At 43.3% G+C, this 27,841-nt stretch overlaps 1 protein-coding gene across 1 annotated transcript; it reads right to left on the reverse strand.

Annotated features, from left to right (window-relative positions):
- Positions 1 to 17,940: 17,940 nt before the first annotated feature.
- LOC145422916 (protein NLRC3-like) lies at positions 17,941 to 27,552 on the reverse strand. Its single transcript, XM_080294905.1, has 6 exons — positions 27,510 to 27,552; positions 25,826 to 26,221; positions 23,882 to 25,709; positions 22,198 to 22,371; positions 20,277 to 20,453; positions 17,941 to 18,118 (listed from the first exon to the last, which is right to left on the reverse strand). Exons 1-6 carry the CDS (start codon positions 27,550 to 27,552, stop codon positions 17,941 to 17,943), a joined length of 2,796 nt encoding a protein of 931 aa, XP_080151031.1.
- Between the last annotated feature and the right edge of the window lie 289 nt (positions 27,553 to 27,841).

Below are 27,841 nucleotides of genomic sequence, written 5' to 3' on the forward strand. Positions count from 1 at the left end.
GGAGAATATAAGGAAAACAATTGTGTGGTTTACATTGTTTCTTCCTCTTAGATTTCTTGATTTTTTTTAAAAATTGCAATAACTTTATGTTAATTTCAGTGCACTTTCACATTTCTTTAAATTCAAACTACAGTCCTGTGAATAACTAGAAACACTTCTAGCAGCACAAATGTGAGCTAATTGTTTTCTGCTTGACTTTATCAGTCTCTCATATTGTTGTGGAGGAATGTTGGCCCACTCTTCATTACAACGTTGCTTCAGTTCTTTGAGCTTTGTGGGCATTTATTTAAGCACAGCTCTCTGAATGTCCCAGGTTGAGGTCTGGACTTTGCTTTTCAGCTATTCTGCTGTAGATTTGCTGCTGTGTTTGGGATCATTGTTCGACTGCAAGACCTAAACTTTACCTATTAAACAGTTAACTCTGTATTTTACACTTTATGTGAATATTGTTGCAGATTTCAATTATTAATGTTTTTATAACTTTGTTCTTTCTTATATTTAATATTATACAATATTTATACTTCATGTCTCTGTCTTCTTTTGAACACTCCAGCACAGCATCACTATAACTTTGTCCTCACTGACAATAAAGCTGTTTTATATATTTCATTGCAAATGTTTCAAGCAATTTGTAGCTGTATCTTAAGATATTTTGTTAATAATATAGTATTTTATATTGTTTTTTTCCCCATATTTGAGAAATATTTAACATGTAAAAGTCTGTTTATGTACAATTTGGTGATATTAGCCCTGATTATTGGAGGAACTTGTACATGAAGCAGATTTCTGAGACTTCAGATTTGAAGGTTGTTGTCATATAATCTAAATGATGGCAGATTAACGTTCCCTACCTCTGTCCTACAACCACAGGACTCCTTTGCATTCGACTGATAGAAATTTCAAGCTCAGTGTTAATGAAGATTTCAAAGGCCTTAGTGCAGGGGTAGGGCACGTCTAAAACCTGCAGGGACACCGGCCCTCGAGGCCTGGAGTTCCCTACCGCTGCCTTAGTGTGAAAGGAATGAAGCTGTAGCGCCTCCCAGTGGTTGAAAAGAGGTACACAAGAGGTTTTTGCAACCTGCTGTTTAATGAAGGTAATCAGCTGGGACAAAGGTACATTATGAGAATAATATCTCTGACAAACCTCTACCTCAATTAAAAGATGCATTTTGATTTACATGAATGCATTTCATCTTCTCTGCAAAGGCTACACAACCTTCTTTGCCATTTGAGTGTGTCCAGTCCAGCTGAAACCAGCTCATTACTGATGGCATGAAAACGATCTGTGAGGTAACATTTTTACTGTCATTCATTCCTGTTGAAAACTTGTCACGTGTTTGCTTAGGTTCTTCTCAGTAATCCTCCCGTATCCTGTGTAAAAACTACCCGAGCTTAAAGTATACAGACTGCCGGGAGGGGCGAGACGGGAATTTTCATTGCATATATATATATATTAAAATACAGATAGCAGCAGCCACGAAAACATAGGCAAGAGAGAGCATAGCAGTGTCGTAGATGTAGCCAAATAAGACAGATAAATTAAGATGGAAAATCCCCAAAACAAAACCCAATCTTTAGTGTGGGAGCATTTCCATGTCATTCCCAAAGGTGTAATTATTTTCAGCGACTGCAAACTGAACACAAACTTTTCATAACTGAGTTTGTTTCTTCAGTTGTATTTTGGTAATGCTGTTGTACAGCAGGGAAGCAAACACAAGTGCTAACGCTAACAACATCCAATCAGGATTTATTGGTTAGATCAAAGCTAACATCTGCATTACATGTGAGCACTACACATGTTATTTAACATATATAACGTATAAGATTTTTACATCTTTCTCTTTCCCTCGAGAAGAACTGCTAAAACTGTAGAAATAACATTACAGAAAAGCAGGACATGCTCAAGCAAAACATTATAGAAAGTCTGTCACAGTTCTGGGTCAGTTTGACCCAGTATTTTGAGTTGTCATGTTTTTGCAGGTTTAGTTTAGTTCCATGTGTCATTTTCTGTCTCTCTCTCTATGTCGAGTCTGCGTCTTAGTGTGATGGTTTCTTGTTCCTGTTTTATTGTGAAGGTCTGTGTCTCATGTGAGTGTGTTCAGTTTTACCTCTGTCTCGTCTTGTTGATTATTCCCAGCTGTGTCCACCACCTGTGTGTAATTCCCCTGTGTTTCTCTGTGTATTTAAGTCGTGTCCTCTGTCATTGTAGTTGCTGGTGCGTCTGTGTATCCACCATGTCTCACCCGTGTGTTCTCCCTGCTGTCCATCTCCTCTGCTCGTTCTTGTCCAGGTTTGTGCTCTGTAGTTTAGTTGTTTCCAGTCTAGTTTAGTTCGTGCTCCATTTGCTGTTTGTCCATATTTATTTTTGTGTTCAATAAACCACCTTCACTTCTCCACTACTGCCTGCGATTGGATCCTCATTTATTATTTTCACACGGCTCTCCTCACCCGCCGTGACAGTACGGACCAGCCAGATATGGATCCAGCGGCAGTCACCCCACCTAGGGAGCTTCAGGAGGCCGTTATCAACTCTGCTTCTAAATTGATTTACCAGCTGTTAGAGCATGAGGGAGAAGTGTCTCTTTACACTGTGGAAGCCAGCCTACAACACCTTATTTCCAGTTACCCCTGGTTATTGGACTCACTGCGTCCGCTCGTACAGAATTTTGTTCTTCACGAGCTTCACCTACACCCCCCCGCCGCTACCGCTCGCCTGCTCATGCAGTGATATCATCAGTGACAAGTCAGGTGATAGAGGCTAATGCAAAATGGTCTTTCAGTGAGGCAGAATTTATTATGACAATACCTTTTTTTTTAAATACTCAGTATGAATTAAACAGGTTAAAGGTCAATGCTCTGTTGTAATATAAAGACAAAATGATTGACAGCAGCCCAGCAATATCAGTAAAACGCAAATTAGCCACATGGTGCAATGTAAGGAGCTCTGTGATTGGTTAGGAAAGGACAGACTGGCCACCTCGATTTTTCTTCACTGCACATTGATCCATAGCTTTGCTCTGTAAAGGCTAACAAAGTGCTTTTGCTTTACAAAGACATTCAGCGTCGGTATTCACTCTTTTAAAATGCCACTGAACACTGGAGTGAAATGGAGCCCTGATCCTCAGAGTTTTATTGTTGCTAACATTTCTTATAGATAGCACAGATAGTGCCCCACTGCAGTAATCACTCATGTCTAGATATTCCTGTTAAAAACGAGTTTTTCCTCCCCACTGTAACATGGCAAACATAGCAAACGGATAATCCAGCTGAAGCTTCAGACAGCCGTCAGACAGTGAAACACTGCCATCTGCTGGACGCGAATAACACAGACGCTGAAGGAAAAGCACTCAGAAGGAAAAGCACGCACACTTGGAAGACTTGACCATTTGCACAAAATGAATGGCTGACACTGGACAGATGAGAGAATGTGGATGGTCACACCCTCGTGCATTAAAGAGGGCTTTCAGTTCATTGAAAACACAAAACCAAACACACAAAAGACACAATGAGACAGCTGATCAGTTTGCTTCACTAAATCATCGACACAAGCCGTGTTGTAGAGGGTACTGCAGCCATGGCAGGTTATCATCTTAATGTGGCCCTGACACTCCATCGTACGCCACAAAGCTGTGAATAAATGAAAAGCAAAGAGGCATCATCACTAACATAATAACTGTAGAAGTTATCCCGCTGCATTACATTTATCAGGATATCGTAATAAATGTTCATCATATGTTGCTTTGCCCCATCATTGTTGTCATTAATATCGCTACGTGACACTGGACACTTCCTGTCATTCATATGTCCTGACTTTGTGATCAGTGTAGCAGCTTGAAAATAACTGCTTGGTTAACAGCAGGTGTACAGGCAGGTGCTCTGATCAAATAACATGTTTGGCTAAAGAAACAGAAAATAAAAATATGTAAATAGGAACACCCACATCTCTACTTCTTCTTCTATTTTCCATTTCACACTTACAAAAAAGTTCTCCTGCGTAGGTGTTGAGACAAATATATGTCAATTTAATACTTCAGACAGGCCCCAGAGCAGGTCTGAACAATTAGTCCACTTAAAATCAAAACTGCAATTTGAAACCATGCAATTAGCAATTTTGCAAAGAAAACTTGGCTAGGCTAAGCTAAGCTAACTGTTAGACAAAGTAGAGGAGTTGGAAGAGTAAAGGATTCTGGTTAACTCCAGTTCAACTTAACATTAAATTAAACTGACAAATATCATGTTTATATTCATATCTTAGTCTTTTGATGAGCTCTATCTTATAAATCTATTAGACTCAGACGAGGTCGGCACAGGGACAGGCCTCGGGGGTCCAGGCCCACCCGGTGAAGTGCTTCTTCCCCAACATCTTCTGATGTACTTCATTTATACATTTTGGTAATGAAGTACTTAAACTACCACCTCACTGATTAGTTATTGCAGTGTGAGTTCAGTTCAATTAATCAGGTCACAGTAGTTTAGCACTTCTACAGCAATCATGCAACCAGCAGGACTGAGGAGGACACTGGGTGGACGGGCTTTGCAGGTCAGACTTTGAAACTATCTTTTATTGTCATTACGCCAAAAGCAGTGAAATTATATGCTGTCCCATTCAGTGCAAATAAAGAATCTGTGTTTACTGACAGGACAAAGCACTGAACATGATTTCATCTGTTAACCTGGACAAATTCCAAAACAATTCCTTATTATTTCTTTTTCTTAAGTAAAACCAGTAAAAGCTTCTACTTCAAAAATATGGACTTAACACTGAGATCCTGATATTTTAGACCAGTTGAATTTAGATGATCTTTTTTAGTTCGTTCAGTTTGCTGGTTCTAACGACGACGGTCTTCATCAGTTTTAATGTCACTGTGACTCATATCTCTGCATGGCTGTTTTGTTCTGAGTGCACTGTGACAATGAAGTTAAGATCCGGTGATCAGCACAGCAGCCTGGGAGTGACTGCTTGGTTAACGACAAGGTTTACAAGACCTGATCAAATGTCACACTGGAAATATTTTGCAAGTGAAACAGCAAATGAAAAAATGTAAATATGTTAACTGGACCACCTACATTGTTTCGAGAGCAGAACTAAAGAGTGCGACCCATCACTTCAGTTTCAGCATATAATTTCTATTTAACACTCAAAAAAATCTGTTGTACAAGTATTAAAAATATATTCACAAATGAAATTGACATGCCTGAGATGAAAACATTACTCATACAAGTTGTCAGGTAAAGTCTATAGCACTGTTACATCTAAATATGGACACTGAGCTGGGACGATGTCACAGATCTGAGCCTCTGCACCTTCACTATACGTTTGTGTATGTCAGGCCTGTCCTGTATCTCTCCACCACCTGATCCAACACACCACCAAATCCTGATCAGCTGATCATCTCTGCTCCTCTAATCACCTGAATATCCAAGTATCCGAAAGTGTCCATCGATCTGACAATACAATTGTAAAACCGATCACTGACCTGTGCCCTAATGTGTTCTGTGCACTTGTGAACACACTTCCTTATGGAGTACGTTTATTAAGGACACTCTTTCATTAGCACACAGGTTCAATAACACAACAAATAACCTCCAATAAACCTTTTAATAAACTGTCATTGGAGGCTGATGTGTTCTCTCTTGGCTTGTTTTCTTGTTGTGTGCCACACAGAAAATAAATGCATGGTGTCTTAACTCACTGATACTGGGATATCAATGAGCACAGAGTCCAGCCAACGATGGCACAAAGTCAAACCTCCTTCAAGGAAACTGGAGAGTCCAACACTGGCATTGAGGCTACCCCAACAATATCAATATGGTGTAACTTCCTGCTCTAACTCAGGCTCCTTCCCCACAAGAAAGATGATATTTTATGTACTTGAAGTCAGACCTGGAATCTGCGGGTCAGACTTCCTGGGCCCCCGACCCCTGACCTCTGAGATTTTCATGTCTTGTATTTTATAATATTTATCTTTTGTTCTCCTGCCAAAATTGTAAACACTGTCATCATGCCATATTGCACTGTTGTTCGATCAGCTTCATTAAATATACTTTTATATATACTTTTATCCTTTGTTTTGTTATACATCCATTTAAACCCTCATATGAAATTATTACAACCAACTGGTAGTAAAACAAAAATAAAAAGATTGTTCAACATTTTAACTGCAAATGGTCAAAACATTCACTTTATTTGCCAAAAATTATACTTAAAAAGGGGAAAAAAGAAGTGTTAATAGTTTATTTGAAAGGTCAAAATATACCAACACATCTTTTTATTTTAAATCTATTTGTTTGTGCATTAATTTTTTTTCTAAAGCCAGATGTGGAAAAACAGGCTGCATCTACATGCAGGTTCTTGTGGTCAGTGGTCATCATATTTGCATTATCTTTCTGAGTCACAAGCAGGGAAGTGTTAAAGTTTCCTAGAAGTGGTGGGCCAGTGATGTAGGTGTGGATGCAAAGGATTATTTGAGGTGGTGCTGATCAGAAGTATAAAAATCAAAGTGTCCAGATCCAAACACACTTTGTTCCTCTGTGACAGAAGTGAACTAGAACTCACAGCAGCATCTGAACTGCAGAAGAGATCTCTGCTCATCTCCGTCTGCATTCCTCTTTTGGTAAGAACTTATTATGTATCATTTAAAATGATTTTCCTTTTAAAGCTGGGCAGCAGGCTCACGTTGAACATCTCCATAAACTGTCATAATTCTGCTGCTACACTAAACACTGCATTCGGTGAGCACACTAAACTTACGTAAGCTGTATATTTGCACGGTGAGAGACCTGTTTTTGCTGATTTGTGTTCAAATACAACAAGATCTTATTTAAACTGACTGTCAGATGTTGCCTATCCAGTTATGTAATGAACCCACTATATACTTTAACCACAGACCCTTCACCACATCTTCATCACCTGCTGTTCCAGACAACCAACTTATACCTGAACCACTGCAGGTTAATCATCATCATTAGTAAAGGAAAAAAAGGTGAGTGTCTTATTATTTTTATTTAGCAGTGTGTCACTGTTACTACAGAGCACACTGAAACATGTGACAGGAAAGAATAACTGAGTGCAGAAAGGCATTTATATTAAATCGGATTTAAACTTTGTTCTTAATGAACCGGATCTATTATGACCTGGACTTTTATCTATAAAATGGGCTTGTGAAACCCAGAGGAAAACTCTCTCAATATATCTGTAGATATAAATATATATTTATCCAAATCACATCAAGTGAAAAAGGCAAAATGACAAAATTAAAAAAAAGAATAACAAAAAGTATAAATTAAAACACAAAATTTTAAGGCAAAAACAAATATCTTGATGTCTTAATACGATGAATATAAAATATAAAGTAATACAACAAGGTTAAATATCTAAACATTTAAACTACTTCAGCTTTTCAAAGCTTCTTTTTCCAGTTGAAAATGACATCATCACGCCTGAATCTGCTTCCAGGAGCCGTCCAGATCAGGCTTGTTCAGGATATTTAGAAATCGTCCTAACAGTTGAAAAATAAAAAATAAACAGAGAACAAAGTAATATATATGATTAGAAATAAATAAAAAAGAAAACTATAAATAAAACGACTTCTTTCATTTAAAGAAAAAGGTCTATCAGTCCTCTTGTCGTGTGTGTTTGCAGCTCACAAAGACGACTTACTGAGCTTCAGGATCCAAAAGGATGTATCTGCCAAATTCTTAATGTGGAAAAACGTCCATGTGTTTTCTTCTCCAGGAGACGATGAAGACACTGTTTGTCTGCATGATGCTCGTGCTGCTCTTTGCTTCCGGATTTTCCAAAGTGAACAATTTTCAACCAAGCGAGCACTGACCTGAAGAAACACCTTATGAAAAGTTTAGAAGACAGCATGTAGATGCTAAGATGACTGAAAAGCTGTGTAACACAGAAATATCAAATAGGAATATCTACAAACTTGACAACAGTTGTAAGGAAACCAACACATTCATCCTCAGCATTCCAGCAAAGGTCAAATCCATTTGTAGAGGTGATGGGAGGTACGATGAAAATAGCGGCATGACGTATAGTACCGCAACGTTTCGCATAATTAAATGTAAGCTAAAGCATCAGGGAGCCAGGAAACCCAGCTGCCAGTATGAAGGCAGGCTTCTCACTAACAGGATCATTGTGGTGAAATGTGAAGGGAAGTTACCTGTGCACTTCGATCGGGACCTTCTACCCTCTGAGCGCAACGATGGCGAGCAACTGTGAGGAAAGAGTGGTGTGGAGGGGGGGCGTGGTCTGCGATGCTGCTGCAGGTGAGATGGATGTACCTGCGCTGCATTTGCTATCACGCCTCGCCAACTTAAAAGGCTTTGTGCTGTCTGAGTTGTTGGTGTTGTGGATGTGTTGGCTGGCAGTCCACAGACAGACTGATTTACACAACTGTGGAAAAAATAAAATTAATAAATAAAATAAATTGGAAAACATAGATGTGTCATTATTTCATATAGATTTCAAATAACATACCATTTGATGTCAACATGTTTTAGTTGCATTTGCAGTGCTCGTGCTGTTATATTCTTATGATTCTGTTCATTTTATGAGTGTATCCTTCAGCCTTGCTTCACATATTTACTGCTGCTTGATCAGCTTTAGTCCTGCTAGCATCAGCACAGGTAGAAACAGATCACACATCAGAGAATCGGCCGTGCATCTAAATGCAAATGGAAACTAAAAATGAAAACATAGATAACTGAGCTGAACTTCATAGATCTGAAAGTTGACCAATGCATACATAGTGCTAAAAATCAGATATCGGGAAAACACATTATTTTATATTATATTACTTTTTTTTAAAGTACATTTGTGGACATTTTATTTTCAAATTATCCAATCACAGAATCAAAGGCACAAAGCCTGTGATGTCATCAAAGGCACAAAGCTTGTGATGTCATCACATTCTGTCATTGGAAGGAGAAATTCAGTCAACTGCAGCAACTCTTTGGTGGCAGAACTACAAAACAACCTGTTTGTTAAAACCAAGATAAGGAAGACACAGAGACGCAGAAGCAGACGCTGAAGCACACGCTGAAGCAGACGCATATAAAATGGCAGAAGCACAGATGGAAGTGGTCGTGAGCCCAAATATAACAGTTTTGCAAAGATCGGAAAATGACCTCAAAAAACCCCAAACACCAAATCCTGAAACACGTCCTCTGGCACAAGTTCAAACAGAAGTGGTCGTGAAAGGCAAGAAAAAAAGGGGGCAAAAACAGAAAAGAGTGGCTGAAGAACCCAGACGACCGATTACTCGGGCGTATGCTCGGGCTCTTCTAGAAGCCCAAAACAACGTGGCTGATGGAAGCAACCTGAGAAATGAAGAAGTGTCAGGAAACCCTGAAGGAACCTCTGAAAGGGAAAACCCTGAATCCCTCCCTATGTCAGAACCAAAGGACGACGTGAATATGGAGACAGAGGCAAACATGAATAACGCCAGTGGACAAAACCCTGGGCCAAATGGAGGGACGTGGCAACATCAGCCAAATCCCAGATTTATACCCCATCATGGCAGAGTCCAGTATGATTCATGTTGTGAGATTGCTGCTCTCAGGCATCAACTACAAGCTTCCCAAAACCACCAGAACGAGCTTTACTGGAAACTGGTAGCTGCTTGTAGAGGGCTTCTTATTACCAGTCTAAGGTGACCAAACTTCATGCACAGATGATCGCCGACAAAAAACAGCATGAAGAAACAATTAAAGAGCTCATAGAGTAACTGGAGGAGGCTAATGATAATAATAAGCCTGATAAGAGCAAAACAGAGGTTCAAGCAAAGGACAACCAAGCAGTTGTCATGCTGGATGACATGATCCGTGTCCTGCACGAAGACGTCAGCGACCCTACCACAGAGCAGTGTGTGGATTCTTCTACACAAACCACAGAGGCTTCACACACGGACTGTGTAGGTCTGAAGGAGGCTCAATTTGAAGTCCAATACAAGACTCAACAAGAGCAAATAGGAACACTTCAACAACAGCTCCTAGAAGCTCAACACCAACTCAAGGAACAGGAAGACAAACATAGGCAGGACCAGGAGACACTGAACATGGAAATCAGTGAGCTTAAATCCCAGCTCTGCTCCAACAAGGAGCTTCATGACATGAAAGTAGAGACTCTTTATCAAGAGTTGAAAGAAGTCAAAGCGTCCTACATTAAAATCACACAGGAGCAAAATGAACAAAATTCCAACACAGCAAATGGAAAATCTGAGCTTCTGGTGGAAAAAGACACCAAAGAACAGGACAAGGAAGAAGAAGAAGACTCCCTGACATCAACTGAGATGTCTCTGCATGACTCTCTACAACAAACAGAAGACAGAGAGAAAACGATAACTACCAATCCAGCTGAACTCGAAACTGAAGCTAAGACTGTGCCAGAGAAAAAACCCAAGAAGAAGAAGAAGAGGAACTGGCTGCGTCGGCTTTTCAGCTGTACCAGTCCACAGACAGACTGATTTACACAACTGTGGAAAAACGAAATAAATACAAAAAAAAAAAAAAAATTGGAAAACATAGATGTGTCATTATTTCATATAGATTTCAAATAACATACCATTTGATGTCAACATGTTTGACATCAACAATGACTAGCCAATTTAGCTTCCACTTGGCTGAAGCTAAAGCCTAGCTAAAAGCCATTTGGCTGCTCTCCGGGTGATAGGGTTGTATTGTTGATTGTCATTTATGCTTAGAAATATTTACTCATATATGCTTAGAAGTATATAATCATTGGTGGATTGAAAGAATGCTTCATCCTAAAGAGGTCTGTATTAACTTTGTGTAGCTGTAGAAGGGAGTGCATACATTCCCCAGAGTGTCCTGGCATAGATCACACTCCCTAGGAGAGTTTATCTTTTCTTGTTGATTTATGGTATAGCAAGCACACGCATATCTGTTTAAGTATAAGAGCCTTTTGTTAGATGGAGTTAGACGTCCTGGCACTAGCCTTGGGGAGTCTTCACAGGGTCACATCTTGACCTCACACAGATCACACACACACACACACACACACACACACACACACACACACACACACACACACACACACACACACACACACACACACACACACACACACACACACACACACACACACACAGGCAAGGTACTCTTTGTGTGTATGTAGACGTCACATGTTAGTGAACTTATGCATATTCATGTAACCTCAATAAAAGGGCAGTGTACGGGAGGACGGACGAGAGCAACTGGGGCCAAGCGAAGGAACGGCGTTTGTCCGGTTCTCTCCCGTGCACGAGTACCATGAAGAAGTTTGCCTACTTGCGTCTTGCTTGCAGTGTAATTATATTGTCTTAACGTTCCAGCGGATGGGTTCAAGATACAAACCCATCACCGGGTTTTAAAGGTAGAAAGGTAGAAGCCTGGGACTCCTAGTGCTATGGATAGCCAAGAAAACTGTCCTCATGAACTGGAAAAATGAAAACAATCTTAATTCTAACCAATATAGAAATTATCTATTAGATTACATTAGTCTTGATACAGCCTCTGCCACCACATCAGGTCAATTGCTCTGGGCTCCTTTGATCAGCTCCATCACCTAGTGGGGGTGGGGGGTCATAGTTTGGTCCCGCCTTCAATGTTGTGATTGGTGTGGGGGTAGGGACAGGCTTAGGGCGTCGGGGGGTTCCCCGGAGGCATCTTCCTTGGGGGGCTCAACCCGGGGTAGCGGTCATGTCCGGTTGGGGGCTCTTTTCTGACTGTTTCCTCATGGCTGCGTGCAGCGGGGCTAGGGGAGGGTCTGTGCTGACGGACGTGGGTTACTGACCTGGTAGTCTGTCTGCCCCTGGGTGGGTCCGGGATGGGCGTGAGGTTCTGGGGGCGCTCCGTCTCTGGGCTGGGGCCCTGGCCGGGCCTCGGGGCCTTGGGTCCTGGTTTGTGTGTTGCCGGGATTGTGGGCGGGTGGGTGCATGGGGCCCATCCCTGGCGCAGGGTGCCGCCAGTGTGTCGAGCCACCTGGGGGGCTCTTCAACTGGTGGGGGAGATTGTCACACCTTGCAGGAGCTTTCCTCTCCTCAGGAACTCTCTGCAGGAGGGGGAGATACAGGAGAGGTGGAGGAAGATCTCAGCCTGGGCGTCTATCGTCTCATGTAGTCTGGAAGATGAGTGGATGGTGGGGTGGGTGCAGTTTTCTCTGTGGTGGGGTTGGGTGGACTGTCCCGGGCTCTGTGGGGCCGGGGGGCGCTGCTGCGCTGGGCCCCGGTCTGGATGGGCCTGGGCCCCCTTTCCCTGGCGGGTCGCGGAGTATGGGAGTGCCTACTGGGGTCAGCGGGGGAGCTGGCCCCAGGGAGGGGTCACCTGCCCCTCCCTTCCTTCCCTCCCCATCTCCAGCTGCCTCCCTCTTCCCGCTCCACCACAACCACCCACACATGCAGGGCCTTGGAGTGTGGGGCCTCCCTGCTGCTGCGGAGTCGGGGCGGTCTGCCTCTCCCCACCGCAGGGAAAAGGTTAACACCACCTGGGTCTGGGTGCAGTTCCCCCCTCCAGGGGCAAGGGTACCTAGACCCGGTTCGTAGAGTACGCTTGGGGAGTGTGATCGTGTGTACAGCGTCTCTCTATGTCTGTCTCCATGTCGGTTGAGTGTGGAGTAAGTGCACATGAGAGCATGAGGGTGGGAATGGATGTTTGTGTCTGTGTGTGCCTGTATGTCTGTGTCTATATGTCAGGTTGGGTATCAGACGCCACCTCTCTGGGGACATCTCAGGCCCTCCAAGGTTTGGAGGCCTATCTCCACCCACCACCACTTCCCCTGCCGGTGGCGGACTCCCTCAGGTGTCGGTGCATTGGTGGTTCTTTGTGTCTGGGGGTGGGCGTCCGGGTACACACCGGCTCACTCCTTGGCGGCCGCTTATTGGGGCTCGCTCGGGCCACTTCGGAGGTGGGGTGCCCCCGGCCTCTCGGCCTGGGGCTCGGTCACTCAGGCACAGCTGGCTGCCGGCGGAGCTCACGGGCGCATCACTGCAACTCCCCCTGGCTTCTGCTCCGCGGCTGCTGAATGAGCCCTCATCTGGGACTCTCCTCAGCTCTTACTGGGACAGTGGCGCGGGCTGCCCCTCTGTGGGTCTTCCTTGGTCTCTTGTGCTCTGGGGGCCTCTGGATGTCTGGAGTTTTGATCTCCTCCATACCTGCTTCATACCCTGGAGGACAGGGCTGTGGCTCCCCACACTCCCTAGCAGATCATTACATGGAGAAACCTTTGGAATGCAAGCATGCTGATCCACACAGGTATGCACACAGGTGTACACACGGGTATTCATAGACGCGGACTACAGCTTTCTTGGCTGCTGCCTCAAAGCACATTGTGCTCTTTCTGTCTTGCGTGCTGCACAATATCGTTTATTATTTAGTAACTATTGATATCTACTGCTAGCTAGTTTATTGTGATGGTGCTTTTTTTTTTTTATTATGTTGCTCTTTGTTGTTTGCTTTCTCTTCTGTTTTTTTTTCTCCATACAGGTGATCCAGGTGTTTTGTTTTTGTTGTTTGTTTGTTTTTTTTCTTTCTTCCCCCCCTTCTCACCGTCTCTTCTCCCCTTTGGTTTTCTTTCTCTCCCTCTCTTTCTTTCATTCTTTCTCCCTGTCCTATCCCCCAGTCATGTCTGTCCCGTTTGTAGCAACTGAAAATAAAATAAATTCATAATTATAATAAAGGTCAATCAAATGGACCAATATGGCAAGGCCACGATGATCCACTTGGTAAAATAAATCCGCTTGGCATCTTTCTTGGCCTTAAGACAACAATTCTGATGGCTATAGATCCAAACAGGACACACAAAAACAAAAAAGAAAAAAGAAAATTGGGTTGAACATTGAGGCTGAATTTGTGGGGTCTAGAAACATCCAGAGCATCGCAACAGAAAGGTAAAGAAAAAAAAAGAGAGAGATAAAGAAATAAATAAACTAATAATACATAAATTAATAGAAAAATAGAAAACACACATGTAGAAATTGTCACATGTGAAATTATTTTTGGAGAGAATCAGAAGTGAGACAGTTTGAATCCACAGTTCAGCGCAAAGATGCAGGAATTAAATCTGATTATAAAAACACATCGAGGAAACGAAGACCAGCTTACACTCAATATTAATATGAATACACAACATACGTTTGCTAGTTCACCTTACATGCATTAATGTAATAACGTGGTTAGCCTACTCAACGTAAATTACACACGAACAACATGAAGCTACTCAGGCAGAGAAGAACGGCTGCTGCTGCCATCATCATCCTCATCATTTCTGCTACACTGGCAGGGCTAGGGGCCAGGACTCTCCTCTTCGGGTTCTTGAGGGATTTTGCTAACTCCGGGTCCGATAACAGGCACCACACCCGCAGTAGACGTGCACGGTGTGAGGTCTCGTAGGAAGCTATCAAATACGGCGCCTTACTCGGCTTTTAAAAAAAACGCTATGCGTCACCAGGCGTTTCATCAGATTCGTGGTGTTACCTCCTTTGACAGTATCACAGTATCAGCTTAAAGCACTTGTTGCAGGCTGCTGAGTTTGCATCTTTTGCTGTGAAGTACAGCCAGACTTTTGACCACTTTGCCTTGGGCATTTTTAATCTGTAGCTCTGCGCTAAAAGAACATACCGGTAAATACCGGTACCCATTCCTACATACAATCAATATCAGACTCCACCAACAAAAAGGCTCTCAAAACAATATATGTGAATTTTTGCGTGTATTCATATAATTATTACTTTTTTCTTTTTACCCTTGGTTTTGTGTGTTCATGTTCTGTTCTTATGTATACTTCATCTGTTCGTATGTTGTATACTCATTGTTTGTTAAATAAAGTTCTTTAAAAAAAGGAAAAAAAGTCGATGACCCATGCAGGAACGTATCTCTGCCTACTGTGGAGGTCACTTGTTTCCGGTTAGTGTGGAGGTCCCAATATGGCGCTCCCCAGTGGCTGCAGCCAGACCTTTCTCCCTCCTGCCTCCCCTTTCCCTCATCCACCTGCTGCCTCTGTGGAAGCTCCGCCATAGCCACCACCAAACAACTGACTTCTTTTTACACATTGACCAGCATCTGGCCAATCCACCATCTTCCATCGTTTATACCGTTACAAAAAAAACCATCATCGGCCCATAAAAATGAAAAATCACCATCAGTATGCCCGATGGCCAGTCTGGCTATGGTCGTGCCATCAGTTAACCCTTCACGTGGCAGCTGTGACACGCGTGCCCAGGGTTGCCGACCCCTGCTCTAAAGCATCTGATTTGGATTCCTGAGATCAAATATATTTTCTTTTGGCTTTGTTTTCTTCCCATTTGTGGCTTTAATGTAGTGTTACATTATATCGGGCGATCGTGGCTCAAGAGTTGGGCGTTCGCCTTGTAATCGGAAGGTTGCAGGTTCGAGCCCCGGCTTGGACAGTCTTGGTCGTTGTGTCCTTGGGCAAGACACTTCACCCGTTGCCTACTGGTGGTGGTGGTCAGAGGGCCCGGTGGCGCCAGTGTCCAGCAGCCTCGCCTCTGTCAGTGCGCCCCAGGGTGGCTGTGGCTACAATGTAGCTTGCCATCACCAGTGTGTGAATGGGTGGATGACTGGATATGTAAAGCGCCTTGGGGTCCTTAGGGACTAGTAAAGCGCTATATAAATACAGGCCATTTACCATTTACATCCTGTTTGTTTGCTTCCATCTGTATACATGTCCAGATTCACTGTTATGTTTCTATTCTTACATTGCTGTGTGATCACTGTTCCCTCTGCTGACTGATGTGACCTTTTGTATCTCACACTGATACTTGTCATATTTGTATCTGCGCCTAAAAGATAAAAAGTTTTCCATGCTAAAACACAGCTCCACCCCCTGCAGTTCTCCCTCTGAACCACTAGATGTCTCTGTTATCTAAATGAAGACGTGCAGCACAGCAACCACAGCAGCGCTCAGATCACACGTGTCCTGTTATTATGTATAAAAGCATGAAACAGGTGAGACAGGTGGGATCAATATTAATGTTGTGGAAATATATGAAAAAGCAACAGAAGAGTGAAAACATTTCCTGTTTCTAGAAAGATCTTTCAGCTCACAGCTGCTCACAGACTGTATTTACAAGTGACAAACTGCAACTCTACAGTACATCTACAGTATATATCAAATATATTCTGTATTCAAATCTATTGAGTGATGTTTGAAAGTCTTTCCAGGTGAGTTTGATCCAGGAGGGTCTGAAGCCAGAGTCAGACAGAGACTGTGCAGAGACTGTAGAAGGACAGAGCAGCAGCAGAGCAGTCCAGATACACTGATGATCCTCTGTCAGATCCAGAGGGACACACAGGGATGATGCTGGACTCTACATTGTGTCTGACAGTGGAGCTGTTCTCAGAGCAGTTCACTCTGCAGCACTGACAGTCATCTGCACTTCTTCTCATTCCTCTGTCAGTCACTGCTGGATGAAGCTCTCCTCTCCACCTCCCAGTAACATGGCCCAGTCAGAGCGTCTCTACACACAAGCTGCTGCTGCTTCAACCTCTCTGGATCATCAGGACACAGCTCCTCCTCTCTCAGCACACACACCGTCCTGTTTACCATCATCAGTACTTCCACCTGCAGAGAGAAGAAGGAAGAGCAGAGGAGATAAACGAGTGTTTCCAGAGACTCTTCATCAGCTGTCAGTCAGTGATGCAGCACATCCAGTATAAAGAGCAGCAGGGACTTCAGTGCTGGGACTGTACTAGGACTCATTGTTGCTTCACTTTTTCTAATCTTTGGATTTTTATTGAAGTTGCTGAAAATGTCTTTCCCTCCTTGTTAGATTTGTATTGTTGATTGTCATTTATGCTTAGAAATATTTACTTATATATGCTTAGAGTTTTGTAATTAGTTGTAGATTGGTAGAGGTTTTGATCCTTGATAGTCTGCAAACTTTGTGTGTATTAGACAGCACTTTGGGAGCATGAGAGGTCATACCGTGTCTTATTGTTTTATGGTAGGATTAACGTAGCTACGTCTGTTCTAGTCTAAGTGCTCTTTGTTTAGATGAACTGCAGGACTTCCTCACCGTGTTATCTAGGATGAACCATCTAGGGTGAGGGGGAGGCTACCCTCTTCCTGACCAAGGATGTTTAACCCTTTGATCAGCAACACACACACACACACACACACACACACACACACACACACACACACACACACACACACACACACACACACACACACACACACACACACACAGGCAAGGTACTCTTTGTTTGTATGTAGACGTCGTATGTTAATGAACCTATGCATATTCATGTAACCTCAATAAAAGGGCAGTGTTACAGGAGGACGGACGAGACCAACTGGAGTCAAGCGGTTGTCCGGTTCTCTCCCGTGCACGAGTAACATGAAGAACTTTGCCTACTTGTGTCTTGCTTGCAGTGTAATTATATTGTCTTAACGTTCCAGCGAATAGGTTTATGCTACAAACCTAACACTCCTAGTTTGAGTTTGGACTTTCATTCATTAGAAGAACCTTGGTGTGTCCACTCTGAGCTCTGTAGGAACCCCAACAACAAGCCCAACAATCCAGATGGACGGTTCCAGCTGTTAACTGGAGGATTTCCATCCAAACATCTGCTCTCACTAAATTCTTCCTCACCTACAGACTGTGTTCTTCACTGCTTTAAACTTGGAAATGAATGCAGTCATTGGTCTGCGTGCTGCTTTGTTCAGAGAGCTGATTGGCTGTTGACAGCGTTTGATCAGAGCATGTCAGCCGTTACTATGGTGACCATAAAGGTGACAAAAAGGCAGAAATAGGAAGTGTTTGTGTCCAATCCTGAAGCCTGTCACCATTCTCCTCTCACAGCTTCACTGAGAAGCTGCAGCTTTACAGGAAACACTGGATCTTTGTTTCATACTGATTGTGTTTAGTACAATACTGCTGACAGCACCACCCACTCACTCCATCACTCTACTTACACCAGAGTCTCCAGTCTGTAGTCTGGACTCTGCTGAAGATCAGACAGCTGCTTCACATCTGGATCCTTCAGGTTGTTTCCCCACAGCTCCAGCTCTCTCAGATGGGAGGGGTTGGACTTCAGTGCTGCTGCCAGATAATCACAGCTGATCTCTGACAAACCACAGTCCATCAATCTGTATAAAGAATGAAAGATGTAAGTTTATTAGACAAAGTGTGAGCTTGAAATCATTCAGTGTTTCATCATCTGTTCAGAGCTGAAGAAGGTTCAGAATGTAGAAGTTTAGAAAATGGAAACTCCAAACAGCTGAAGCCAACAGGAAGCAGCTTCAAACAAACACAACAAGAGAAAAAACTCTGAATGTTTCACATTAAAGTCGTACATTTCTCATAAAAACAGGACAAAGACTTGAAAAAGTCGTGTTTTTCCTTCCAGGAACCACAAGGCTTCACTTTTAAAGGTGAAGTGTGAAAGAAATGGACATATTTGAAGTCCAACACCTTTTTCCAGTCACATTATTAAAGCAGACAAACTACAAGCTCATTTTCATTCCAACAAGTCATCTTCTGACCTGGACTAACAACACTGGTCTCTATGTGCAGCTGGCTGTGAGACCAGTGCTCAGGGAGCGTCTACAAAGTGCAACACTGAAAGAACATCACACACTCATTTGCTTCCAGCACTTTCACACAAACATCTACTGTCATTATTGTCACCAAACTCTGTGGATCCTTTATTGCAAATTCAAATGGGATCAAATGGTCAGACAAAAGAGGGTTATGAGGAAATATGATGAAATGTTGTGTATTAGCAGCAAGTTATTGAATCATTTTCCTTAGAAACCAAACAAAATGATTGACAAACATGTTTTTACAAACTCAGTGTTGGACTTGGATCAGCAGGATAAGCTGATGTTTAAAGGCATTTGAGTCTCGCTGTATGAGAGTCCAGTTATTACTCAATATTTATGGATGATGTTCTTTCAGTGTTGCACTTTGTAGACGCTCCCTGAGCCTCACAGCCAGCTGCACATGGACCAGCTGACATTACCCAGCATTAGAGGCGGGTGTAAAAAAATGGATTTTCCTATTTAAATGGTTTTAATTTGAATAAAGCGATGTTGATTCTTTCAATCCTGAATCGATTTTTAATATAAATGTATTTTGCCAGAATCTCAGGTTAAAGCTCCCAAAAGTATTTCAACAACAAGCAAACAGATAAAACAGTAAATGAGAGCAGCTAAACACACAAAGATGGAAACACAGAGCGTGGATCGTTCACTCGACGGCACGTACACGGACACGCCGTCGGGGCTGAAAGTGGACAGCTCACAGATCCTGAAGCTGCAGGTTTCATCTGTCTCCAACCAAAACTGACTGAACCAGCAGCAAAAGAAGATCCAAACTACGCTTTACGTTTGATGAACATCGTCATGAATTCTCTCTGACTTTGACGTTTACTTCCTGCACAGCTCTCTCTCTCTCTCAGTGTACTTCAAGAACAGTTTACCTTCAAAAATCTGTTTCCTGCATTATTCACTGCTTATTACGCACCAGTCTGCTGTTGTGTTCACTGCTGTCGGCCTCCGAAAACAAAGCCTCATTTCTGCTGTTCAATACTGAAGAAATGTAAACCTTTTAAAATGATGACAGATTACAAACTCTCAGCTGTGTCTGTAATCAAACCTCTGTAACTTTGCTTCACTTCAGCAGCATCAGCTCATGTTCACATGTTGATTCATGGTTTGCTTCAGTTTTTGATGGACTGCAGAATATTTTGAAGGTTATCTGCTATAAAAAGCCAGAACAGGAAAATCTGCTTCATGTGTTTCTGTTTGATCCTCAGTGACTTTGACACAAAGGCCTCTGCTGTGATGATCACACCTCTGATCAAGTCTCACAGTGTCAGCTTTGTTTTTATACATATGGATATGTGCTGATAAATGATCAGAATTATAATATTTCCCACTGCCTGCTGTGTGCCGTGACCTTTGACCTGCTAAAGACAGTCAGCTGTGGATTATTCATTGTTGTGTCTGATACTTAGAACTGTGAGGAAGAACACTACACAGTTAATCAGGGTCCCCTCTCTCTGAATCAGGAAAGGTGGGCAGGCCGCGTGTGGGCCGCGGGCCATACGTTGAGTCTCACTGTTTGAAATGTGAACATTGTTCTGCTGCAGTCAATGGACTAAACCAGAGAAGAAGAAAACAGACTTTACCATGAAGATCCTCAGTGTGGATCAGTATAATATCAGCCTGATGTCTGCAGTTTAGTGTCAGCACAACTTTCACATCATATTCATCTCAGCACAACTAAAACATGCTGACTGACCTCAGAGTTTCAAGTCCACATCCTGGACTCTCCAGGAAACCACACAGATGCTTCACTCCTGAATCCTGCAGGTCATAGTTGAAGCTCAGGTCCAGCTCTCTCAGATGGGAGGGGTTGGACTTCAGTGCTGCTGCCAGATAATCACAGCTGATCTCTGACAAACCACAGCCCCTCAATCTGTATAAAGAATGAAAGATGTAAGTTTATTAGACAAAGTGTGAGCTTGAAATCATTCAGTGTTTCATCATCTGTTCAGAGCTGAAGAAGGTTCAGAATGTAGAAGTTTAGAAAATGGAAACTCCAAACAGCTGAAGCCAACAGGAAGCAGCTTCAAACAAACACAAGAAGAGAAAAAACTCTGAATGTTTCACATTAAAGTCGTACATTTATCATAAAAACAGGACAAAGACTTGAAAAAGTCGTGTTTTTCCTTCCAGGAACCACAAGGCTTCACTTTTAAAGGTGAAGTGTGAAAGAAATGGACATATTTGAAGTCCAACACCTTTTTCCAGTCACATTATTAAAGCAGACAAACTACAAGCTCATTTTCATTCCAACAAGTCATCTTCTGACCTGGACTAACAACACTGGTCTCTATGTGCAGCTGGCTGTGAGACCAGTGCTCAGGGAGCGTCTACAAAGTGCAACACTGAAAGAACATCACACACTCATTTGCTTCCATCATCCAACCTGAAGAGGAAACAGAGACGCCTCCCCTTCAAAGTAAAAGCTGCTCCTTTTGGACACAGTATCAAAGAAAGTCTACAGTATAACATAGAAAAGACAGAACAAAGTTTTGGTTGTTTTTAAATTGTGCAGAAATGAAACTACACTAAGCTCAATTATGTGACAGACATTTCATCCCATGTCAGTTTGGCCTCATCCTGGGCCGGATTATCCAGCACACACTCTGACCACAGGCCCAGGGGCCACGCACAGCTGGGCTCCATCCAAGAGACAGGAAACAAACCAACACAATAATAAAAAGCACCATGTGATCTTCTTACATCTTCAAGACAAACATAGTAAAAACATGAGCATATTTGTTTCCTGATAAAATGATGTGACAGGTAAAACAGAGTAAAGTGGTGGTGTTACAGCCTTTCTCCCCTCTGCTGCCGAGGCTGTTAGTCTCTCCCAAACTCAGCTACAGGACTTCCAAATGAATGAAAGCAGCAGAAGTGGCTTTACAAATGAAAGAGGAAGAGGAGAAGAAGAGGAGAGGGAGGCCACCCTGACCATCACTCCAGCTGAAAACATCACACTTCCATTAAAGTTGGTGAGAAAATGTTGAGCAGGATGAGCTGCTGGCTAATCTGGAGGCTGTAGCAGCAGCTCACAGTCACAGTGGATTTCCACTCATGAAAAAGCTCTGGCTGCTTCATTTCTCATCTCATATCAGAGACTTTAAAGCTTCACTGAAGCTGTGCTGTGATGCTTCCATATCCCAGTGAGGCCTCCATAATGATTTCAGCTGTTCTGTACACACACTGTGTGCCCTGTATGGCTCAAAGTCTCTGCAGCCTGTTTTTATCTGCTATCATCAGATCTTCATCATCCTCATTCACATCCCTCACACACTCTACAGCCTCATCAGCACCGACTTCATCTTCACTGACTGATGGAGCACAACATGAACCTGTGGAGGCTGAAACACTGTCCTGTCAAACATCTCCCCGTCACCACTCCACTTCTGTCAGCCTTTAAATGAACCCTGCTCAAGTCTGTCACTTCTGTTTGGAGCCAAAAGGAAAAACTGTTGTTCAGTCGTTTGGAAAGACAACATTTCTGAAAGCACTCAAACTTCTTCACGTTTGTCTTCAGACACATCCTGAACATTTAGGAACTAAAGAAAGTTTAAAACATCAATCAAAGACCTGAAATATAGAAAAACTACAACAGCCGCAGTCAGTGAACTCACCTCAGAGTCTCCAGTCGACAGTTTGGACTCTCCAGTCCAGCACACAGAAGCTTCACTGCTGAATCCTTCAGCTTGTTCTCATTCATGTTCAGCTCTGTCAGATGGGAGGGGTTGGACTTCAGAGCTGAGGCCACAACTTCACAGTGAGACTCTGAGAGTCCACACTGAGTCAGTCTGTGATGATAGAAAATATAAAATGTGTTATTATAAAAGCAGAAAATCTGCATTATAAACACAGACTGAATGTATATGAAGACAAAACAGAGTGAGGTCATAATCTGATGAATCTGCTCTTCACATCTGTGCTTCAGCTCCTCTTACTGTGTTTGACATGACACAACGATTGAGTCTCTCTCAGACCTGCAGACTTTTAATGAGAATCTTTGTTTGGCTTTAATCTGCAGATGAAGGAGGAAGATGGTGTCACATTTAGGCTTCCATAATGTCCACAGTCTGTCACTGAGATCTGATCCAGAGTCAGAGTGAAGACACACATTTGGACTGTTTCCTGTTTTGACTCCAGAACATTTTGAATGAGTTCAGCTCAGTGAAGAGTTCCAGCTGGAAAGATGATCTCTGTTTGCTACCTGCTGTCAGGTACGACTGTTCACGTCCACACGCAGGAAAAACCTGCTGACTGTTACCAAACGGAGCAGAAATCTCATCACTGGACAATAATGATGAATGAACTCAGAGCTGCTGATATCAGATCTGATTTCAGGGGAACTAAACACAGAAATGATTGGCTCATTTGAGCTTTCTGAGCCATTATCTGCTGGTGTGTCGCTAGTTGGCAGAAAATGATTTGTATTCCTGTTCAGGGCTTCAGTGTTTATGAGTCCAGATCCAGGTGACAGCAAGTCAAAATGATGTTACCTGTCTGTGTCCAGCAGCAGCCTGTATTCACTTTGAATATTGTTATAACCTGACATGGATCAGTTTGTCTTTGATTGGTTTGTAAATGTCACTGTTTCCATTGGACCTGAGTGACGTACAAAGACAGAGAGGGAGAGAAAGGAGAGAGAGGATGGAGACAGCAAAGAGAGAGCAAACACAAACAGGTGAGAGTGGACAGGTGACCAAGGTCAGCAACCAATCAGAGAGCTTCTGTTTGACCCACAGTCACTGATGATGACTGCACATAACCAAGCAGTGTGTTACTCTGATATCAAATATGGATCCTGCTCTTATAATAATGATCATCAGATGATATTATTGTGTTATTTTGTAGCTGAATACGATGTTTGTGTGATTATCAGTGAAAGAAGCAGTGAGGAGGATGGAGAGAGAGAGAGGACAGAGGCTGAAGTTAGAAACACTAAAAGGATTTTTCATGGATTTCATGGATGATTTGAGTGATTTCCAGCAGGACACTTAAACATGTCAGTGGACGTCCTAAAGAACATATTCACTGATATGAAACGTGTCATTGAACAGGATTAATATCAGTGGAAACATGGTGGAAACAGCTGTGACTGCATGGATGTGACACACTTCAAATCTGTTCTCCACTCTTGGATTTGGGATCCATGGAGCTGCTGCTGAGTCTGTACAATAAAGGAATGGTGTGGAAGGTTGCAGCGTACGGACACAAACACTTTGTGGTTACAATCTGATTTTATTTTCAACATTAAACTACTAACCTACACTGATCAATGATGTTAATGATCACATCTGGACTCACCGAGCCTTTCTGCAGTTCCTCACAGCTGGAATCAGTCTCTGTCGTCCCCGCTCTGATGTGTTGTACTTCTGCAGGTCCAACTCATCCAGAACCTCCTCTGACATCTGCAGCATGAAAGCCAGAGCTGAGCACTGGATCTCAGAGAGTTCCTTCTCTGATCTGTTCTCTGACTTCAGGAACTCTTGGATCTCCTGATGTACTGAGAGGTGGTTCATCTCCATCAGACAGTGGAAGATGTTGATGCTTCTGTCAGGAGAGATTTCATCACTGTTCATCTCCTTCAGGTTGTTGATGACTCTCTGGATGGTTCCTGGACTGATCTCTGTCTGACCCAGCAGACCTACTAAGAGTCTCTGGTTGGACTCCAGACAGAGGCCATGAAGGAAGCGAACAAACAGGTCCAGGTGGCCATTTTTACTCTGGAGGGATTTCTCCATGGCTCTCCTCAGAAATACATCAAGTGATTGGAGATCTTTGTTATCAAAAAGACTGAAAATCATCTTGGTGAAAGATTCTGATTTTAGAAACATCTTCAACACCTTTGTCTTCCTGTTGGTGTGACAGTGGAACATGTAGACAGCAGCCAGAAACTCCTGAATGCTCAGATGAACAAAGCAGTAGACTGGTTTCTGGAAGATCACACACTCTCTTTTGAAGATCTCTGTACAAACTCCTGAGTACACCAAGGCCTCTGTCACATCCACACCACACTGCTCCAGGTCTTCTTGGTAGAACATGATGTTTCCTTTCTCCAGATGTTCAAACGCCAGCCTCCCCAGCTTCAGAAGAACTTTCCTATCAGCCTCCGTCAGCTCCTGTGGACTCGTCTCATGTCCCTCATGGTACTTGTTCTTCTTCCTCTTTGTCTGAACCAGCAGGAAGTGTGAGTACATGTCAGTCAGGGTCTTGGGCAGCTCTCCTTTCTGCTCTGTAGTCAACATGTGCTCCAGAACTGTAGCAGTGATCCAGCAGAAGACTGGGATACTACACATGATGTGGAGGCTCCTGGATGTCTTCATGTGGGAGATGATTCTGCTGGACAGCTCTTCATCACTGAATCTCTTCCTGAAGTACTCCTCCTTCTGGGCATCAGTGAAGCCTCGTACTTCTGTTAGCCTGTCAACACATGTAGGAGGGATCTGATTGGCTGCTGCGGGTCGGGAAGTCATCCAGACGAGAGCCGAGGGAAGCAGATTCCCCTGGATGAGGTTTGTCAGCAGCTGGCTGACTGATGACTTCTGTGTGACATCAGACAGCAGCTTCCTGTTGGTGAAATCCAATGAAAGTCTGCTTTCATCCAGGCCGTCAAAGATGAACAAAAGCTGAGAGACAGCCAGCTTCTCTGCTGTGACCTTCTGTAATGTTGGATGGAAAACATGGAGCAGCTCCAGAAGACTGTACTGCTCATCTCTGATCAGGTTCAGCTCCCTGAATGAAAGCAGAACCACCACACTGACATGTTGGTTCTCCAAGCCCTCTGCCCAGTCCAGAGTGAACTTCTGCACTGAGAAGGTTTTTCCAACACCAGCCACGCCGTTGGTCAGAACCACTCTGATGGGTCTCTGTTGGTCAGGTAAGGCTTTAAAGATGTCCTGGCACCTGATTGGAGCGTCATGGAGGGCGTCCATCTTGGAAGCTGTCTCCAGCTGCCTCACCTCATGTTGGGTATGAACCTCTTCACTCTGTCCCTCTGTGATGTAGAGCTCAGTGTAGATCCTGTTGAGGAGGGTTCTACTTCCTGTTTCATCACTTCCTTCAGTCACACGTTCACATCTCCTCCTCAGACTGATCTTATGTTCATCTAAAACCTCCTGCAGACCAACATCTGCTGAAAGAAAGAAAAACAATGAGACTAAAGAGAAAGAAAACTCTTCAATGTCTGAACAACACAAGAAGTCCAGTTTTCAGAAATGAGTCCATCAGCAGACAGATGTTCAGTCTTACTTTGTACACAGCTGCTCTGACTGGCTGTCTGCAGTCCAGCTCTGCTTCTGGATCTTTCTCCACACTGGGGACAGGAGGAGTCTCCTGATGAAGCAGACTGGTCCCAGTATGAGGAGATGCACTGTCTGCAGAACCAGTGTCCACAGCTGGTAGAGACTGGATCCTTCAGGACGTCCTGACACAAAGCACAGCAGGACAGCTGCTCCTCCTCACAAACACCACTCCTCTTCCTCTCTCTGTGAACACATTTCTTTATCACTAAAACATTTACTGTCAGTGAAAAACATCCAGATGTGACCAAACTGCAGTTCCTCACAGTTCCTTTGATTTCATCAACACTAATGAGCTGCTCTTCCTGTCTGCCTGTCTCATTAAACACTGAGTGATGAATACAAACTCAACACTTCCTGTAGACTTCCTGACTTCACAATAAAAGCTTTCCATCAGAGAGACAGTTATGACTTTCACTGTTTTACAGCCGCTGTGTGCAGATTATCTGGGTCAGTTCACTCTGAAGCAGCTTAGAAGTGTCCGTGTAGAGCCGTGGTCTGACACACAGAGACTTCTGATTTTCTCTATTTAAACAAACATGATGAAGATGAGCAGGTTTCTCTTCTAGTATAAACTCTGTGTCTCTCTGGCTGGCTCATGATGGCTTTTCAGGTTTTATGTTTTGCTCTCTCCTGCTATGGTTTTGCCTGCCTGGGTGGAGCTTGTAATGGCCTCTCGCTCTTGGTCCACACAGCTATGATGATTACACCACCTGTTGCTGATTCACCTGGGCTTACCGGTAACCATTTAACGCTGCGGCATGGAGCAGTTTGTCGCTGAGACATTGACCCTCCTGTGTTCATGATCTCAGCTCCTTGCTAAGAAATCTCTCTCTAAATTCACCAGTTGGGTTAACTTTGAGTATACTTTGAGTAAATATTTCCCCGGACCTGGTTACAGACGCTTACCTGTGACTCCCGTGTGTGGCTGTGTGAGTGCAGAGCAGGACAAGAGTGACTGAAGAGGAGTGAGAGTGGACTCCCTTCCCTCTTTTCCCTGGAGCCCTGGACCCCCTCCCCAACTCACTGTACATATATAGAGCACTGTGGTTCACCCCTTTGTTAAATAACCTGTCACCTTTTTGTTTGTCAGAACTCAGTCTGTGCTTGAGTTCCTCTGTTAGCCATGACATTTTGTTGGTTCTCTCTCTTCAGGTCCCTGTAAGTGTTTGATCTAAAACATTATATTTATTCTGCTTTGATTGTTTTGTATGCTGAGGGACATTGTTGCATGATCCACTTTTTCTTATCACTCAAATATCCTGATACTTTCAGAAAGTTGGAGAGCTCTCCTGGCTTGCTTAGTCTTTGCTCTGTACTGCAGTACTTGCACTGATTTCACTGGACAAGTCTGCATGTGAATCTACAACTGATCTGACATTGTGGCACAAACACAGTAAACAAACACTACGAGCACCTTGTTTCATGTGCAGTGGCTTTCTTCTCATTCTGTTACTGAACACTGGATGAAAAGCCTGTCACTGCCAGCATCCTTCCAGCCCCACGACAACAAGACCAACTCACATCTTCACAACACCAAGAATTTTTCCCCTTTTCTTTGGAGAAACTGAGAAGCCAATAGGATTGTAGCTCAAACTTGCCCACAGTCCTGCTTCATCACTGCTCACTCCTACCTGTGTTGGTGCTCAGTGGACAGTCATAGCCTGCTGCTAGCATGAATGCTACATGTACTGCTGTGGATGATCAGCAGAACAAGATGTTGTCAGTTTGACTGTTTGCTGTATTTAAAGTGTTTTTCTCAGTTCGTCTGTATTCAAAGTGCATTCGGGGCTTTAGCTGACAGCTCTTTGTGCTAACAAACTAAACTCTCTTAGTTTAAGCCAACAGACTTTACCAAACACAAAGCCTGCTGCTGCCTCCATGGGTTAGCTTGTGTGACTGGTGTTTGCACCAATGAAATCTAAATCACACTAATGTGTCCTCCAAGGTGTTTGGTGGGAGCACT

This window comes from Astatotilapia calliptera, chromosome 3, assembly GCF_964374335.1.
Source record: "Astatotilapia calliptera chromosome 3, fAstCal68.1, whole genome shotgun sequence".
Lineage (NCBI taxonomy): Eukaryota > Metazoa > Chordata > Actinopteri > Cichliformes > Cichlidae > Astatotilapia > Astatotilapia calliptera.